General features: G+C 36.3%; 2 protein-coding genes across 2 annotated transcripts in view; both read right to left on the bottom strand.

Annotated features, from left to right (window-relative positions):
* Positions 1-18470, bottom strand: part of LOC113063237 (serine/threonine-protein kinase MRCK beta-like) — a 492601-nt gene that overhangs the window by 48086 nt on the left and 426045 nt on the right. The window lies entirely within an intron of this gene.
* LOC113063246 (spermatogenesis-defective protein 39 homolog) lies at positions 1822-9968 on the bottom strand. Its single transcript, XM_026233498.1, has 19 exons — positions 9863-9968; positions 9525-9617; positions 8240-8342; positions 8027-8158; positions 7906-7944; positions 7769-7833; positions 7014-7070; positions 6599-6691; positions 6455-6488; positions 6252-6354; positions 6028-6055; positions 5204-5277; positions 5051-5126; positions 4403-4525; positions 3678-3719; positions 3110-3286; positions 2942-3031; positions 2758-2862; positions 1822-2553 (listed from the first exon to the last, which is right to left on the bottom strand). The coding sequence occupies exons 2-19, from the start codon at positions 9615-9617 to the stop codon at positions 2533-2535; spliced, it is 1455 nt and encodes a 484-aa protein (XP_026089283.1). The 5' UTR covers positions 9863-9968; the 3' UTR covers positions 1822-2532.

Below are 18470 nucleotides of genomic sequence, written 5' to 3'. Positions count from 1 at the left end.
AATAGACACAGTAATTGAGCAAGCTATTTTTAAAGGTCAGAGAGTAATGACTGTTAAACCACCCATAGGTATTGCAAACTGCATACTAAAGCTGGCTAAGAGTCATTTCCTTTCTTTGTTGCTTCTTGCTTTTCACACTGAGAAAAAAACCCTGACCTTGACCTGAACTCAACAGAGTATTGAGCAAATAAACAGTGCAAAGACCTCAATTTGACCTAATGACACAAAGACAGTTACTGATAAAATAATGGCATTGGTCAGTTTCAAGAAAGACACGGATACAAAGACAGGGAGAAAAAGATCAGCATTATTCTATATCGTCTTCATGTGTTCTGTGACCTCTTTAAAGTCATTAAATCACTGCACGGTGTTAAGAAAGACACTGTGATTTCCGATCAGATGAAACCTTTTATTCCCTCGTCACATATCATTAGTTCAAGAACTGCCATGCTCAGTCAAGTGTAGGAGACCTTTATTTTTAGATGCTCCAAGCTGATTTGGACAAGCAAGTTCAAACATGATGGTCTACAGCAAGAAGATGCCAGACATACCATTATTTATTATCGTTAAAATTTATTTGATTTAAAATCAATGTTGCTTTACAGGTATCAGAACAGACAAATAAAATGTTCTGAGTCTAAATTAAACTTGACATTTTATAAATATTTTAGGACTCCTTTGTTTGTCATAATGCCTACACCAAAATCGCACCATACTAAACCATTCAAGGTATTTTTTATTACTATTTATTTATTTGTTAGAAAGATGACATTTAAGACGTTAGACCTGTTTTTAAAACCTCCTTTGATTTTTAATTTATTTTGCCAACTTTCTAATGAATGATCTGTAAGGATATCCAGCGTTGTAATCTTAGTTAATGTACATTTAATACAATTATTATAGTAAGGTGTTTTAGCTGTAGAGTGTTTCAGAGAAACCCGTTTATTGAGGTAAGAAGTTGGAAAGCCCTGTTCTAGATAAAAAACACACATGCACATCCTATTTTCAGATTGTAGGTGTCCTGAAAAAAAGTACTTCTCACTATGTAAACGCAAATATGACTTTGATTTCTTTAAATGTATAGGGGTTAAAATCGCTCTTACCTCTTAATGGTGTCAAGAAAGCGTCCGCTCTTTATCCATAACCACGAACTTACTGTAGTGTCGCGCTCCGCGTGAAGTGACGAGGAGCAAGCGCGCCACAGTGAAAACCCAACCAGACAATAGGCTTCCTACACGATCACATGATCCTCGCTTTCTTGCTCGTGACTGACAGCTGTCTCACAATGTGTGTTTCAAATGAATGAAAAGAGGAAACCTCCATGACGCAGGACAGCGCGTGCTGTGAGTGAGTTTTTCTCAAAACCAAATTTAAATTCCTTCACTTGTTTTTGTGTGCAAAAACTTCCAGTGAACAAAGAATGATAATTACTTTAAATATCAGCACATTACTTGTCATAACCCCAAAAACTAGGCACCTCAGATGTTATAATTAGAGTAGTGTTTTCATTACCGGTTACAAAGTTTATAATCTTACAATTACATAAATCTAATTTAATTTATATTATCAAATAATTGAGTTTAACATGATGCAGAATAGGACCATTTGAAATATATGATAAATTAAAAAAATACATTATTAAATCATTTCGATGTTTAAATGTTAAATAAATTATGACAGTTGTTTTTCAACTGTTCGTCATGAATAAAAGTTTTATTTTTTTTTCGGAAACCATTGTTACCATTCATGACTTTAACTGTCCATTCGTGGTTGGCTATTATGAGTATTGTACAAAATACACACAACTATAAACGAAAGCTGTAAAGTTTACACACATTTATGTCTATATATGAAAATAACAAAGTTGAACAAACTTAAATTTGTGGAAATCCAATGAAAAGGTTATGTGACGCACAGTTTATTGTAAGACCTAAAGTAATGCCACAGGGGGACTTCCCAGCTCATACTGCTACTATACACTTTGTCATTAGAAATCACCCTCCATTTACAGAAACTGTGGTTATCCTGCAATCGAGTCAAATCTGTACTGCTGAATCACTCAAAACATCTTTAACAGCTTTTATCTTACCAGCATTCAAATCTTCAGTCACATTTTTACCAGTAAACCTGTATAAAACAGTTCAGTAGCGTATTATTTTTAATAAAAAATAAAAAAGAGGGGCAAGGAATGTTCAGAAATCCATATACAGGCAAACAAAAAGGTGTGAGGGGTTGAAGATTATGTTGTTCACGTCAGCAACCACTGATACTTTCTTATTTCTTTAGAAATGTTCATCTTTAGAGTTGGCAGAGGGACATTTGGCAGTTTAATCACATTGAACAGATACATTTGCAAAAGAATCACTCAGAATGACTCACTCCACTGATTCCTGAAATGTTCAAATCCTGTGAGGATCTCAGTCCGGTTTGTTCGGGATTAACTCAATATTAAGCAGCTTCATAGTGTTTTTTGTGTAACATTGTCTGTTAAAGAGCATCTGTTCACCACTGCCTCGTGTCTGGGTCCAAGTGTCAGTTTTTCCATCTGATTTGCTGGAGTAAAAAAAATAAATAAAAAATGAATCTTAAATTTCTTCATTTTACACAAACACAGTTTTGCATTGCAACAGATGAAGTGACCAATATAATACACTGATAAATTACTGTAAGGTGTTTCTCAAGATTTCTCCTCAAACCTTCTCATAATACAATGTGAATAAGAAAATGTCTCAAAAGTGGAGGCTCGCTTCCTCTTACCACATTATTAAGGAGTTGCTGGATCTTCCTGTATTCAGGCGAGTCTCGTTCTAGCTTCTCTCTGTAAACAATAAGCTGCTGCCGGTCCTTCAGGTCTCTGTATATCTGAATGAACAACACAAACGCAGTGATTTACACCGAGAGAGCCGTAAACGCTGCCAAAGCGACTCGAGAATGAACTCACGTTAATGACGATGTCGTGGCATTTATATTTCAGAGCCCCGCTGAGTTTGAGGTCTGGGTCGTCGATGAGGTTCACGTACTCCTGCAGCACCTGCAGATCATGGGACAGCCTGATGAAGTGCACGCGAGGAAACGGAGCAGGTTTATTACAACACGGAGACTGACGTACGTTTACAGGGGCGCTGTTCTTATGCAGGATGTCCACCACTCTGTGGAAGCCAATGGGAGATCTTTTCTTGGTGTATCCCAGCCAGTTCTTGGTGTTGAACAGACTATCCACATCAAACCAGGACCTCAGCTTCGCTCTGGCGCCAAGAGCCGTGAGAATGTACTGCTTTTCTGAAATCTGCAAACGTTTTTATACCGGACTTTAAAAAGTTTAAGTTAAAAAATGGATGGTTAATTTAATTAGATTAAGACTAGTCTAAGTCTAGATACACTTGAATTAATTTGTTTCTAATGACTGTAGAAACATCTAAAGGTGCAGGTGTTCGTAGTCAAATATGAAAACTATAGTATAAGAACAGGAATCAAGATGACTTTGAAGAATGTTTTTGGTCACTTGTCAGTTCAACCACTTCCAGTTTTGATGACTTAACTATTGGTAAAAGTATTAGTACAGAATGAGTAAGTGTGTCCAGACTTTTGATGGTGCTGTATGTTGGTAAATATTAAATACGATTAGGTGCAATTTTAATCAAATATGAGTAATTTGATGACATATGACTTATTTTAACCCGGAAAGTTTTTCGAATGTTCGAAGGGCTGCTAAAAGTTCCCTGTAGAAGAAGAAAAGAATGAAAATGATTGAAATACAGTTGCCCAACAAGTATCTGGAGATTTAAACAACACTTTAAAATCTACAGGTGTCAAACCAGGAGACATTTCTTTAAAAATGGCACTTTTCAGAAATCACACGATGAACCTCGTTAGGTTTCAGATTACAAAACAATAGATATATTGTTATTTCTAAATGGCTATATTAGACAAAGAGTTAGTCAATTAGTAAATTGATTAGCCACAAAGTAAGACAAGCTCAATGTAATACAATAATTATATATAAAATGAATCACGGTGTAAAAAAAAAAAAAAAAAAAAGGTCGTATGTTTTGAACTTTGATGTTAAGAAATGATTCCTGATCAGCAAATCAGCATCTAAGAATGATTTCTGAAGGATCATGTGACACTGAAGACTGGAGCAATGATGCTGAAAATTCAGCTTTGCAACACAAGAATAAATAACATTTTAAAATTCATTTTAAATCCTTATAATATTTGGATGCCTTGATGAGACTTCTTTTAAAACCAGAATCTTTCCAACCCCCAAACTTTCAAACAGTAGTGTATATTGTAATACTTCATTATATTACATTTCTAGATGACATACTGTATAGTAGAATATATTCCATTAGTCTGCATAATATTTTACAATTCAGTGCAGGAGTGAAGCAGGAGCTTGTACCTCGGACTCTCCGTAATGGTAAAAGCAGGAGTAGTACAGTGTGGTGATGATTGGCATATTAAGGATGGACGCTTTTCTAGGGAACTTCTTAAAGATTTCTCCATCTGCCTTCTTGTCACTAGCCTGAAAAAACAGATCCACAAACAAAATAAAATAATAATACAGTGAACCCACCTGATACACCCTAATTAAAACCCTTCTGGGAGCTAGTTTCTCACGTCTGTGCTTTTCACATCCACATTCAGTGCTCATATTAACAGATTCTGAAACTCTCACAGCATGTGTGTGCAGCGATGCTCTGTCTCAGAAGCAACAATGAGCTCAGCTTATTATATTAGCCAAATATTATGAATCTAGCATTAAACTAAAAAAAAAAGAAAAAAAAAGAGACCTACAAATTGCTTTATCAACAAAATCATGTGTCTAAACATATTACAATGGTTCCTAATTTTCCATTTATAGAAAAAAAGGTCTAGGGCTACATCAAGTTACAAAATCAATAAATATTTGTTAAATCTGTACATTTTATTATCTACCAGATTATTAAAGATACTTTCAATACAGTAACCCAGAAATCAGACACACTGACTGTTATTTTAAAATGTGTGTAATATGATATAATATAAGTGAATAATAAACAAGCGTCACCTCTATGATGATCTGCCTCTCGAGGAGTGTATAGTGGTCTTGAACGTGAGTGGCGTCATCTTGAGAGAAAGGAAGGCTGAGAACAAACAGAGAGATCCCACAGATCACTAAAGATCAGCAGGAGACTGTAGAATCAGTCTGAAAGATCTTTACCTGAGGCAGCTCTTAAGGAAGTCTCTTCTTCGACCTTCATCTTTAATATTTAAGTGTTCTTTGTAATGCATCAACTGTTGAAAATAAAAAGGAAGGCGGTTTAATGCGTGTAATCAAACAGAAACTTTACTACTAATTACTGAAGACACAAAGTAAGATGAAAACGTTGAAAAATACTTTAAAAAAATGTATTATTTTTTGTTAATGTTAATTCCAACTTTTACTAATACATTATTAAAATCAAAAGCTGCGTCCTGAGCTAACATGAACTAACAATGAACAATTCTATTTTTATTAACTAATGTTTACAGATGAATAAATACTGTTGCTAATCTGTTTATGGTAAATCTACTTGCTGTAAACAGTTACCAAAAATTTTATTAGAATGTCCAACTTCCCCTCTTTTCACTTTCATTTTAGACATTTAATGTCAATGAGACAAAAGCAGAATGTGGTCATTTTGTTAAGGCCATTTTATTCCTCTTTTCACTTCCATGGTATTTAAACTTATTTATTGAAGTACTTTTAATCTAGATGAAAAATGTTTGCATCATCGGTTCCAGGTTTACTTTTCACAGGGGAAAATTTGGTACTACAGTGCATGTGAGCACATGAAAGAGGAAGTGTTTGCATTTCAGTTAGTTAATATACTGGGCTCTCCCCTCCAGTTGAAGAAAGCACCCATGAATTGGGAGGTGCTTTTTGTTGAAGCGAGTCAGATTTAGTCATATGACCTGGAGGCGGCACTGCTATAAAGGGTTGAGTACATACGGTCATGTGGGTTCTGATGTTTGTACAAGTATGTAAGTGCAGTTAGTACCCACCGCCATATCTTCTGTCCTGCCCAGAGCCCTAAAATACAGTCATGTGACCAACGTCATAAACGTTATTCAAATAAAACACACAGCAATACAACTCAGATCAAATAAAGAATGCAAAAATATGAAAAGATGCCAACTGCCCTTACAGAAAAACACTGAAGCCACAACTATTTGTTAACCTGTTACTCACCACGAGGGGAAATTAAATATCTAAACAGAAAACTTACTTCAGTAACTCGACCAAAAGCTTTTGCTCTCCCATCTCTTTTAAATAGTGAACATAATGACGCAAAGCCACATCCCTCGCCATTAACTCGCGAAAGAGGATTTCTGCAGCAATGACAAAAACAACAATCGTGACTTTCTATAAAATATTTCTCTTATTGTGAAAATGACAGATGACAGAATGACGGATCACAAAACATCTCACCTTTACTTAATGACTTTTTTAAAAATATCAAGACCTGCAAAAGGAAAATGTAAATGATCAGTGAATAAGTACAAGCTTTTCCTATTGATATGCACCATCATAGCAGTGCTTCCACATAGAGTGTGTGAGAGATGTGCTGCTCACAGCAGTGATGATGTTGCCATCATAAACAGCGACTGCTTCATCCAGCAGAAGAAGTTTGTCCTGAAGAGAGCGGAACTTTTCTAGAGAAAATGCCTGCAAAAGATCCATTTTAATAATTTTTCCATGTACAAGCATTCAAAGTGGTCATATATTCAGATTAAATACTTTTTTTTTGTTGCAAGCAACATTAATATGTGACTTATATTTTATTATATTACAGTAAATATTTTACAAGTGTGTGGTTCTATTAAAAATGTGAAATGGAAATAACTGAGCCTCCACCTACTTATTAACTACAAAGAGAAAAAAAAATGAATGGCTTTATCCTGTTATATCAGACCTCCTGACTTTCTAGTGCACTAGCTCTTCAATCAGTAAATATAATTTCTATATACATCTCTTTGCTGCCCCCTACCCGTCCTTTCTGCATTCTCCTCACGGTTTCCTCTGGACTCAGGTCACTCACAAAATCCTATGACCATTTAAAAAACAAATCAATGTTAGAAACTTACAGAAAAAAAAACAATTAATTACACAGTGAAAAGTTCTGGACAAGCTTACACTATCATTCAAAATAGTACTTTTATTCAGCAAAGAGGCATTACATTGATCAAAGTGACTGTATAAATAATTATAATGTTACATTTTCAAATAAATGCTGTTCTTTTGATCTTTCTATCCATCAAACACTCCTGAGCTTCTACAAAAATATTAAGCAGCGCAACTGTATTTAACTTGAGCATCAAATCAGCATATTGGACTGATTTGAAGGATCATGTGACACTGAAGAAAGGAGTATTGATGCTGAAAACTCAGCTTTGCATCACAGGACTCAATTATAATTAATATTCAAATACAAAACATTCATTTTAAATTGTAATAATTCTATTAAATAAATATGACTATTTAACTGTATCTGTGGTGTTCCTGTGGCTCAGTGGTAGAGCATTGCATTAGCAGCGCAAAAGGTTGTGGGTTTCATTCCCAGGGAACACATGTTAGGTACATTTTCTTAGCATGAATGCATTGTAAGTTGCTTTGGATAAAAGCATCTGCTAAATGCATATATTTAATTTAATTTTTAATCAAATAAATGTATCCTTGATGAACAAAAACATTACAAATCTCACCGACCCCAAATGTTGCCATAAACATGTCCATAGATATTACCTTTCCTTCTGACTTGGGCTTCCTCAGTTCTGGTGCGTATGTTCTAGAAGATGTGTCACTAAAAGCTAGAAAACAGTGAACAAATACACTTAATATCGGGCTAAATCTTTCTAAATGCTTCAGTGACTTGAACTTACACTCAGAGAAGGACTGGAAAGCACCAGGTTTGCTCTTCGCTGAGGGAACATAAACTAAATCAGACTGGTGGGTCTACAATGATTGAACTAAAACATTCAAGAACCCTTCGCTGTCGATTACCTTTAAACAGGGAGCTCAGGGAGTATCCAGACCCCTGTTTGGACAGTGATGGAGTGGTGTCTATTTTGGGGAAGCTCTGCTCACTGCCCGAGCGGATACTGGAGGCGGTTTCCTTCACAGACCATGAGATGCCTAAACATAAAAACTGTTGAGCTTCCAGATGAAGGACAGACAGTAAAGACAGTAGCAGAGATCAGAGAAAGGACTGCATACTTCCCACAGGCTCCCCACTCCAGCTGACTCTCTCAACATCATCCTCATCATCATCATCATCACCCACCAGGATGCTGTTCACGGCCCGTTTGGACTCTTTCAGCTGGGAAACAACACCACAATGTGTGAGAGGAAAAATACAATACAAACATTGTATACAAAACACATTAACTTTAAAAACAGTTTGTGATTTTTAACAAACTTTCCTAACCAATGTCACTTTGTTTAATTTAATCCCTTTAATTTATCCACTTTAATGCACTCTTTCTGTAAACATGTTCGTTATGTTCAAATACAAATACATACTTTTGCTTTGACATCTGTTCAATAGCTAACAAAAAGCCAACGATTTAAATTCTGAAAGAACATGCTCCGCGATCTATTTGAATTCTATAGAGAAACTGAATCTTTAAAATGCAATAAAAAAATATTGTCTAAAAAAAAAAACGCACATAAACTAAAAAGACTGATGAAAAGAGGAGAAAACAATCTTGCACCAGCACTACAAACATATATTAAAATCTTTTTTAACTATGCATGACCACCGTTACTAGATTTTATCACATTTTATTGTACTTGCTTATTTGTTGTGGTAATTTTTTAACTGATAATAGATAATATGTTAGAGGAATAGATTTTTCCCTATAGAGGTATATTACAACTGTGGCATGTTATAGCTATTGCTTCTAAATGTGCAGGATGTTGTTTTTAATAACAGATGCAAAAAGATTAATAATAATAAAAAAGTAATTATTGGACTGGTAAGGATTAATAAGCTAGCCTTATATATATATATATATATATATATATATATATATATATATATATATATTTTATATATATATATATATATATATATATATATATATATATATATATAAATATATATATATATAAATAAGGCTATTTGCTGCGAGGCCCCCTCAAGCACGGGGCCCGGTGCGCTCGCACCAGCTGTAATACATTTCTTACATTTAGTATGAGTTTAGACTTTACACTGATTTCAGTTAGACTGCCTTCTCATGGCATGTTGTATTACTATAGATCTATAGCATAAATAATATAAAATACATGATATAATATCCTATGCAAGTAATTGTTAAGGCTATTAATTTATTGCAGTTATGTTAGCAACCAACCTTGTGTGTGTGGATGATAGCACAAATTACCGCTTAAAAACATAAACAAACCGAAACTACGCCCTTGGTTTTAGGGCTGAATGGGTCATAAAGTGGTAAACAGTCTTTGGACGCCATAGAGCTCAACTGAAACACAATCCACTGACCTGTGAAAACTCGTCGTCTTCATCATCAAACGTGAACGCTTTAAATTTGGAGCTGTTCCAGTACTCATCATCCTCTGGTTTGGCCCGTGTCATCTGAAACACACACACACAAGTACCGCTTCATCTGATCTATTTCTGGTACCACAGAGGCTCAGCTACACGACACATCTGTCTCTTTATTTATCTGATATCCATATGCTGCCGTCATCTATGGCATTTCGTGCTTCGCTAAGATTGTCATTTGTAAGAAGCATATGCATCCGCTTTATTTTGCTGCTTAGACCATGAAAAACAAAAAAGGGCAATATGATTTTATAATAACGATGTAACAGACTTACCTTTGAAATATGACAGTGAAAAGCGACACATGAAACGTCAGATTTCTTTCCTGCTAGTTCCTGGTTTTAACATGTCGCCAAAATAAAAGTCCGAGAAGTGTCTGTGTGTGTGTGTTTCTGCTGTATTTTAAGATATTAGCACTTATATAACACAAATTATGTTAATTAATAGAGAATTAGTTTAAAATAAATACAAAATTCTAAAATGATATTTAAAGGAGTCATATGATGTTTTTTTAAAGAGCATTATTTTGTGTATTTGGTTTAACAGAATGTTTTTTAAATACTGATTACTATAGGTCCTCTATGGCCAGCCTCTCTCAAACACGTTGCTTTCTACAAAGTCCCTCCTACTGACAAGTGCAGTCTGCAATTTTTGCTTTTGTTGTTAATTTGTATGTGAATTGTCACTAAAGCATAAAAAAGACTGACTCAACTTGGCCAACTGACTCAGTGAATTGTGATTGGCTGAACACCGCAAGCATTCGTTCGAAATGTAACGCCCCTTTCAATAATCGCGAGTTTCATCTTTCAAAATAAATGTAAAGACAGTTAATAATGTCCTTAGTTTTACATCAGTTCAAGCTCAAGGAGGAGCAGAGTGAAGTGACAGACACAGTGATGAAGCTCTATATGTTTTCAGTACACAAGCCACGGACGGTTAAAACAGCTGACTCCACTGATGTGACCCTCAGTGCGTTCCAAACTGTATAAGTTATATCTCAGAAGGGCACTTCGGAGTGCAAACAATTCATAACCGAAATGCTCAGAACTGGCCACTTCAAAGGGCCCTCTCTTATGATGACGGTGCCTCCGTGGGCACGTGATTATGACTCAGAAGGGCACTTCAAGAAACAGTTGTTTGAAGCTCTCACTCTGGAGGGTAAACCCTTTGAAGGGATAAGGGATGTGCCTGGAACCAGGGCATGTCTCTCTCTCTCTCTCTCTCTCACACACACAAACACACACACAGCGCGCGCAAAACTCCGCATTTGAACATTCATTAGCAAATACTTAAACTTATGAGAAAACATACTTAGAGTAGCTGATTCAGAAGCACCAGATGTCATAGCAAAGTCAAAATTACCTTCTCTCCTAGGTTCATGAAACAGTCGTCCATAAAATCTGTTGCTGTTCTGAACTGCAAGTAATCTTAAGCTTCCTAAATGCATCTACTTTCAGAAGGCCAAAAAAAAAAAGTGAAAGTGACGTGACATTCAGCCAAGTATGGTGACCCATACTCAGAATTTGTGCTCTGCATTTAACCCATCCGAAGTGCACACACACAGAGCAGTGAACACACACACACTGTGAGCACACACCCGGAGCAGTGGGCAGTCATTTATGCTGCGGCGCCCGGGGAGCAGTTGGGGGTTCGATGCCTTGCTCAAGGGCACCTAAGTCGTGGTATTGAAGGTGGAGAGAGAACTGTTCATGCACTCCCCCACCCACAATTCCTGCCGGCCCGAGACTCAAACTCACAACCTTTCAATTGCAAGTCTGACTCTCTAACCATTAGGGCACGACTTCCAATAAAGTGCTTTTGGTTTCTCCTAGACACACACAGCATCTCCCTGACGCGACTGCTTCAACACTAACTGTGGTACTGAAACCACAGCTTCTTTCTTTGCGTGAACATTAAGTAAATATTTCCACATAGTGACATAGACATGTGGGGCGTGGATGAGTCTTAACTTTGCTCAAGAATATATAGAATAGTCTCTGCAACTTTACAGATCTTCTTCATGCACAAAGAGTTTGTAACACTCCAAAGAGAAAGGACAAATTTTAATCGCATCATATGACCCCTTTAATGTAAAAATGCAACTTTTTTTTAAACAAATTTACAGGGAACATTTTTCTATGGCATTTTACATAATTGTTTTCAGGCATTATTGTTAGCTATTTTTCCCCGAAGTAATTCATGCTCTCACTTTAAAATCAAATTGTTACATTTTTCATAGAGAGAGGGAGAGAGAAAGATAAAGAGAGAGAGAGTCCTTTACACTTAAAGCTATGCACTATTTCCCACAGTTTTGTATATTAATATTAACTAAATTAACCCTTGGAGATTAATAAAAATCCAAAATATTTTGTAACTGCAATTAAAGTACATACCAGTGTATCAAATAGTAAAATAATATGCAGTTCTTGACCAATAATAATGTGATACAATTTAGAAAATAAAAAGACAGACAAACATAAAGCAGTTCTGCAGTCATCAAGAGATATTTATCTCTTTAAAAAAAACAATATAAAGAAAAGCAAAAATGCCTGTGTGTATTCATCAGTGACTCTTGATCATCCTCAAATGATCACTTACACAAATTGCTTACATTTAAAATAGAATTCTTCAAAATTGTAACTGAACTTTATGGTTTATGAAATTTAACAAAAAAAAAAAAAAAAAAAAACTTAATTATATCAGTCAAGACTGTTCATACTACTTAGCACAAATCAAATGAAAACTGCCAAAACAATGTAAAGTTTACCCTAGAGTGTCAGTAAGTACTGATATGAGAAGAATACACCGTTAACTTTTTTAAAATTAAAAAAAAAAATTCTCAGAACACACAAACTCACCAAAAAAAAAAGCACAACAGGTACTCTTTTATTTATTTATTTTTTCAAATTTATGTGGCTAACAAGTCAATAATTACAAAGATTTCAACCGGTGATTCATTATGTTTTTCTTTCTTTTAAAGTAAAAGCAGTAGTGTTCTGTGGAGAAACGTCCGTCTGAAGAAGCGGACGTGTGAAGTATGAGGGAGAAACCGGAGGTACAGGAAAAACCATTCACGCAAAATCATTTCCTTAGACTAAAACCTGTGCAAGTGTCTTACAGTGTTTCAGGAGGGCGGGGACAACACAATACATGACCGACAGCCTCGTCAAAACCACTGAAATGCTTTAGCGGACAGTTCATTACTAGTTGGCACTGAAGGCACACTTGAGTGATAATGGATATGCCATGTCAACAAACAAACTCATATCTGCGTCCTGATAGGAGTCTTCAACAGTGACGGATCCACACGGCTGCTTGCATGTGTCACACATCAGAAACCAGAATCAGAGCATGGCTATGGAGAGATAACCTTATCACATATATATTTTGTAACTTTTATTATTAAATAGAGCACACAAAGCAGCAGCAGCAGCTTAAGAGGAACTACTGAAATCCTATGAATAGTTGTAGCTGTGTGCTGTTCTCCTTTGTATTTTTATTAAAACACTTATCTCTATGTAAAGTCTTCCTTTTTGTTGCTTTCTTTTTTTTCTCTCCGGGTGATAAGCTGAACTAGATATCTTTGAGGGAAACGTCGAAGTTAAAACATGAATATTTTAAAGGCTGGTTTAAATGCAGAACTGGAGAGAGAAAGAGAAATGATATAGTAATAGAAGTGCCCTCTGGTTTGGCTTTAAACCCCCAAAGTCTCAGTCAGCGATCTACTGATCAAATGAGACATTTTCACCGGTCCGTGACGAATCATGTTACTGGTCCAGTCGGGTTATATAAGAACGTCACAGTCCTATTTTATCCACAGTTGATCTCTTCCCGATACGCTCCTCTCTTGATGAGTGTTCCTGATAATAATACATTTAAAAACAGCATAGGAAGTCTCTTTTTTCCCCTCTATTCAATACTTTGAAGGGAAGCTAAGAATCCAGAAGCAATTCTGACAGCAGATGTAATGCATGTTCATTTACTAAAGCAAATAATAATAATATTAATACAAATAAAAAATAAAACTTGCAGGAGCATGGCATGGAATTAAGATTTAAAATAAAATAAAAGTCCATCATGCTGCTAATCTGTAATACCAGGACATCTCCACCAGGGGCAGTGTTTAATCTTTTTTCTTTCGGTGGCTTCGCCTATGCCTGTCTCGGCACACACCCAGCACGCTGCTCTTGTGGCGATCGAGGCCTCTACCCAGAAGCAGGATTTGGGGTAAACCTTTGGCCCTTGTGGTGGTTGAGCAGGTGACTTTTTGGAAGCGTCTTGGCACTTCTTAGTGAGTCCTAGCAGAGCAGATGGATACGGGAGGGTGTGTCTACGGTGTGTGCAGGGCAAAAACAAAAAAGGGGAGTCGGTCATTTTCAGCCATCCAGGGATTGATCCAGGCTGTCCAGGGTGAGCTGACTGCGGTGGGGGGAGTTGGGGCTCGGGGGGCTGCTGGGGTTGGAGCTGTTGGAGGGGGTGGAATGTTTGGTCGAGTCAGAGTCGGGCTGCAAGAAGAGAGAAAAAAACAAGGAAAAAGAAACAAGATTAGCAGATCAGTTGCTTGTTGTCAGGTTGGTTTTTCACACAGTATACATGCATTTACAGAAGACTTATTATTGTTAACTAAAACTATTATAAAATTGTTTTCTGCAACTGAAATAAAGCTGAAATAAAATGGAAATATTATGAATATTATTGGAAAAAGTTAAATAATAATTGCTAATCAAAAATTAAAAAAAGGCTATATATATATATATATATATATATATATATTTTATTTTTTTGAATTTCAGTTTTATTTAATCTTAATACTTTAACCTAATTTTGAAGTATTACGATTAAATAAAACTGAAATAAAAACATTCAATCGAAATATTAGGGAAAAAACTAAAATGTACACAATTTTTCATACAAATATGCACACAAAAAAAATTTCTTAATCTTAAATTAAAATTAAGTTAAAATTTACTGAATCTAAAAAAAGAAAAAAGAAATACATTTTAATATTGGATTAAAAAATTAATTTACTCTAAATCCTACACTAAAATGAAAAAAAAAAAAAAATGCTGTAATATCTTTTAAAAAAGAAAAGAAAGCTAAATATAAAAAGTTACAAACTCTATTTAAATTAAAATGAAAAAATAATAAAATATTAATATTATAATAGTATATAAATAATGCTAAAATAAAAACGAATGAAAGATAAACAGAAAAAAAATTAGTATATAAAATGACAATCTTATACTAATATTAAAATGGAAACTGATATAATTGATAAATATTAATTAATGATATAATTGCATAAATACTATGTAATACTAAAATAATACTTTTATAAAACTAAAATAACAGTGGTTTCCAGCTGTAGCAGGTTCTACCATGAGAGAACTGGGGCAGTTATTACAGACCACAAAATCAGGACACAAGAAAACTCACTGAGCGGCCAAAAGCACCTCAGAGCTCCTCTAACCATCCATCATGCATCTCCAGAAACTTTCAAATGTGGGGCGAATGAAATAAAACCAAATTTGACATCCCGGGGGAGGTCATTAAGGTGGATGATAGATGTTCTTACCTCTCTCTCAAAGTCTTGATCTTGATCAGAAATACTGCGAGATGACCCTGCTCCTCCAAAATCTCCTCCTCCTTTAAATAAGGTATACAGATCAAGCATTTAGATGGGCAGTTTCAGCTGGACTGTGTGTGTTTAATGAGCGGCACCCACCTGAGGCAGTGCGGGTGATGTGGCTCTTACTCCTCTGCTGCCGTGAGATGCTGGACAGAGGCCGTGGTTTGTCTTTAGATAGATCGTCCTGAGAAGAGGGCATCACACTCTGCAGCACAGGAACAGGAAGTCAGACACACGTCTAGAGTACGCCAGTCATGCACTTGTGTAATACGGCATGGAAACACTCTTGACTTTTAAACAAGATGTCTATTGCTAGCACAAACATTTGGTTTGGGTGCGTTTCATGCGCAAATTATTCTATAAACCCGAAAAAACTATATTTTGTCGTTTTTCAAGGAATATTTTGGAAAATGTTGATGTTAACCTCAATCAACAGTATTTTCAAGCATTATCTGGAATAGAGGTGTCACAATGTATCGGTATTGACGATAACAGTGATATAAAAGCTAAAAAATGAAATATTGTTATGCTAGAGCTACACAGGATAATGTCGTAAACAAACGCAGCTATTTTAAACTCCAAAACAATTAAAATGTATAAAAAAAACAAATGTTAGTTGAAGTAGAAAAATTCTATATAGTGATTAGCTAATAGTGATTCATTAGCTAAAAAAAAAAAAAAGAAAAAAGTTAGAAATAATTTTCACTGATAAACTGATATTATGAGAGCCCTAATCTGGAAACAATTTCACATTAAACAATTGTAACACACTTGTGCTTCATGCTGAAGTGTGAGGCGTGTGTATTTTAATGTCTTCAGTCCTCTGACTTCAACAGAGCTTGACATTAGCAAACTGATAAGCCAACAGTACAACACTAACAATCATGCAATTCAAATTACATTAGTAAAACTGTTGACTTGACTTTTTTACCTTAAACTTTGCATTTTTTAAATTTGATTACATATTTTCAAACTGTTTAAAAGGGATACTTCTCCCAAAAATGAAAATTCATTACAATTAACACATCAACATCAAGAGGTTTCAAACCTGTACAAGTTTTTCTTCTGTTTAAATGTTGGTAGCCCAACAGTTGCTGGTCCCCAATTGTCTTCCATAGTATTAACTTTCCTACTACTGAAGTCAATGGCTACTGAGCTAAACGATACAATTTTCATTTTTGAGTGAACTCTCCGAAAATCGCTCATTTAAATAGTCACCCCAAAAAACAAAACCAATCAAAGTCACTGCACTCAAGCATGAACAAAGAGTTCGGCAGGACAGGGATGGTATAACACAGGGAGGAGAGGAAGTGGAGGGCCTGGAGGGTGTGGTGGGGGAGGGATGGGGAACGGGGAGGAACAGGAAGTGGGGTGGGGAGGGGTGTTGCTAGCCTACCCTTCCCAGGGAGCATGTGGAAGGAGAGGAGGAGGAAGAGGAGAACTGAAGTAGGCTCTGCTGGGAGGAAGGGTCTTTCTGCAGATAGAGCCCGGCAGAGACGGGACTCATGTGATAGACGTGCTCAAAGTTGGTCGGAGGGGAGATCAGGGCATGGTGGCGAGAGGATGAGGGGGAGGGAGTCTCGCTCTGCTGCTGCCACAACCAGAGGACAGAGCGAATCCAGGACCAGAGCGAAAACAGAAGGAGCGACGGGAAGAGGAAAAAGAGACAGAGAAAAGGGTGTGAGGGTGGAAGAGTGGAGCTGGCTGGCTTTGAAGAAGAAACATGCAGAGAGAAGGGAAAGACTTTGGTGCTGTGCAGTATAGTGAAAGAAAAGGATGTTAGGATGAGTAACACAGCCCTTTATTTGAGCGTCCTCACAAACCCAGCTGTACAGAAGCACATTCAAGAGCCAATCTGATCTTAATAACATTTCTTAAAACAGCCTCAAGTTCTCAGATTCAGGATTTAAACTGCTCATTTGGCATCTTTTGCACAAAGCTGAAGGACTGAATCAGATTTAGGAGAAGGACTAAATCTAAACCGATCTAGTTTGCTTATTTAGGAAGCCCTTCTTAAAAAACAACTTACAATGCATCAACGGTATAATCATTCTCCCTGGAAATTGTGAGCAGAGTATATTTTAAATTTAAGCTTTTTTGAGGTCCATTAATTGGCCTTAATTAATGTAAAAATAACAAAATTAATCTTAAAATGATAGATTGTTCAGAATCGTGAATCAGACTGCAATGGCTGTGCTGTAGGTTTTGTGTTGCATATTCATTAGCGGTGTTATGGTGCTGCTGAATAGTAGAAAAGTAAAATGATGTTATTTTACATAGTATGAATTAAAATGAAAATGGTCTGGATGAGTGGCAACCTCTCGCTCTCTCTCGTGAAGCCTACACTTAAGTGACTAAAACTGTAATTCCTCAACTGGCCGCTAGAGGCTGGCTGTGTGTAAATATTTTACAGCAGAAAAAAACATGTTCACAGTTTGGTACAAAATGTGGTTTTGGTCTATATAGCTCATTTTGCCCTTCAAAATAACTGTAAGGAGGGTGAATATTTTTATTTTATTTTTATAACTCATCAGTTTAAATAATTTTAAGCCTTAAAGTTCTTCATAATTGAGGGCGTGGCCACTTGAGTGACAGGTGGATTGCTGCTGCTGACCCTACCGTTGAGATAGGTGGGTGTAGTTTCAGCAACCAGCTCCCGCCTTTTTGCCAATTTTCGATTATCCGTGAGAGACACATGGTAAATTGCTGCCAAGATGGCGACAGCCCGCTCTGCCCACTTTGAGCTTCAAAAACTCTCATTAGGAGTCTACAGGTGACATCACAGACTCTACGTCCATGTTTTTATAGTCTATGGGTCTGAATAAAAAGTGGTTCTTGGAACCCCTTTCGTAATTATAACAGTATTTCTCAAATTTGCTCCTGGGGATCCCCTAGCACTGCACATTTAAACCTTTTAGCAATAAAACCCGCTTCAAGTGACTGGGTTATTAGAAACGGCTTCGTGACTTTGAATTGGATGTGTCAGATTAGTGAGAGACAGCCAATGTGAGAGTGTGGAGGGAAGTTCAGAGACCTGGGCTCGAGGGCACAGTGGTGACACTGGTATTGGCAGGATGGGGATTTCCAAAAATCTTCAGCTGATGGGTCATCCCATCCGGATTTTAAAATGACAACTGTATGTTACCAAGCAAGGGCCCTCTAAGCACCACGTGTTTCTATACATTTAAATAAACTCAAAACAGCTGAAGCTGATCTCCCAGTGTCCAGCTTTAAGACATTACCAGAGGCAGATC

The sequence above is a fragment of the Carassius auratus genome, chromosome 45, assembly GCF_003368295.1.
Source record: "Carassius auratus strain Wakin chromosome 45, ASM336829v1, whole genome shotgun sequence".
In the NCBI taxonomy this organism is placed as follows: domain Eukaryota; kingdom Metazoa; phylum Chordata; class Actinopteri; order Cypriniformes; family Cyprinidae; genus Carassius; species Carassius auratus.
This window is presented reverse-complemented; position numbering and strand designations above follow the sequence as displayed.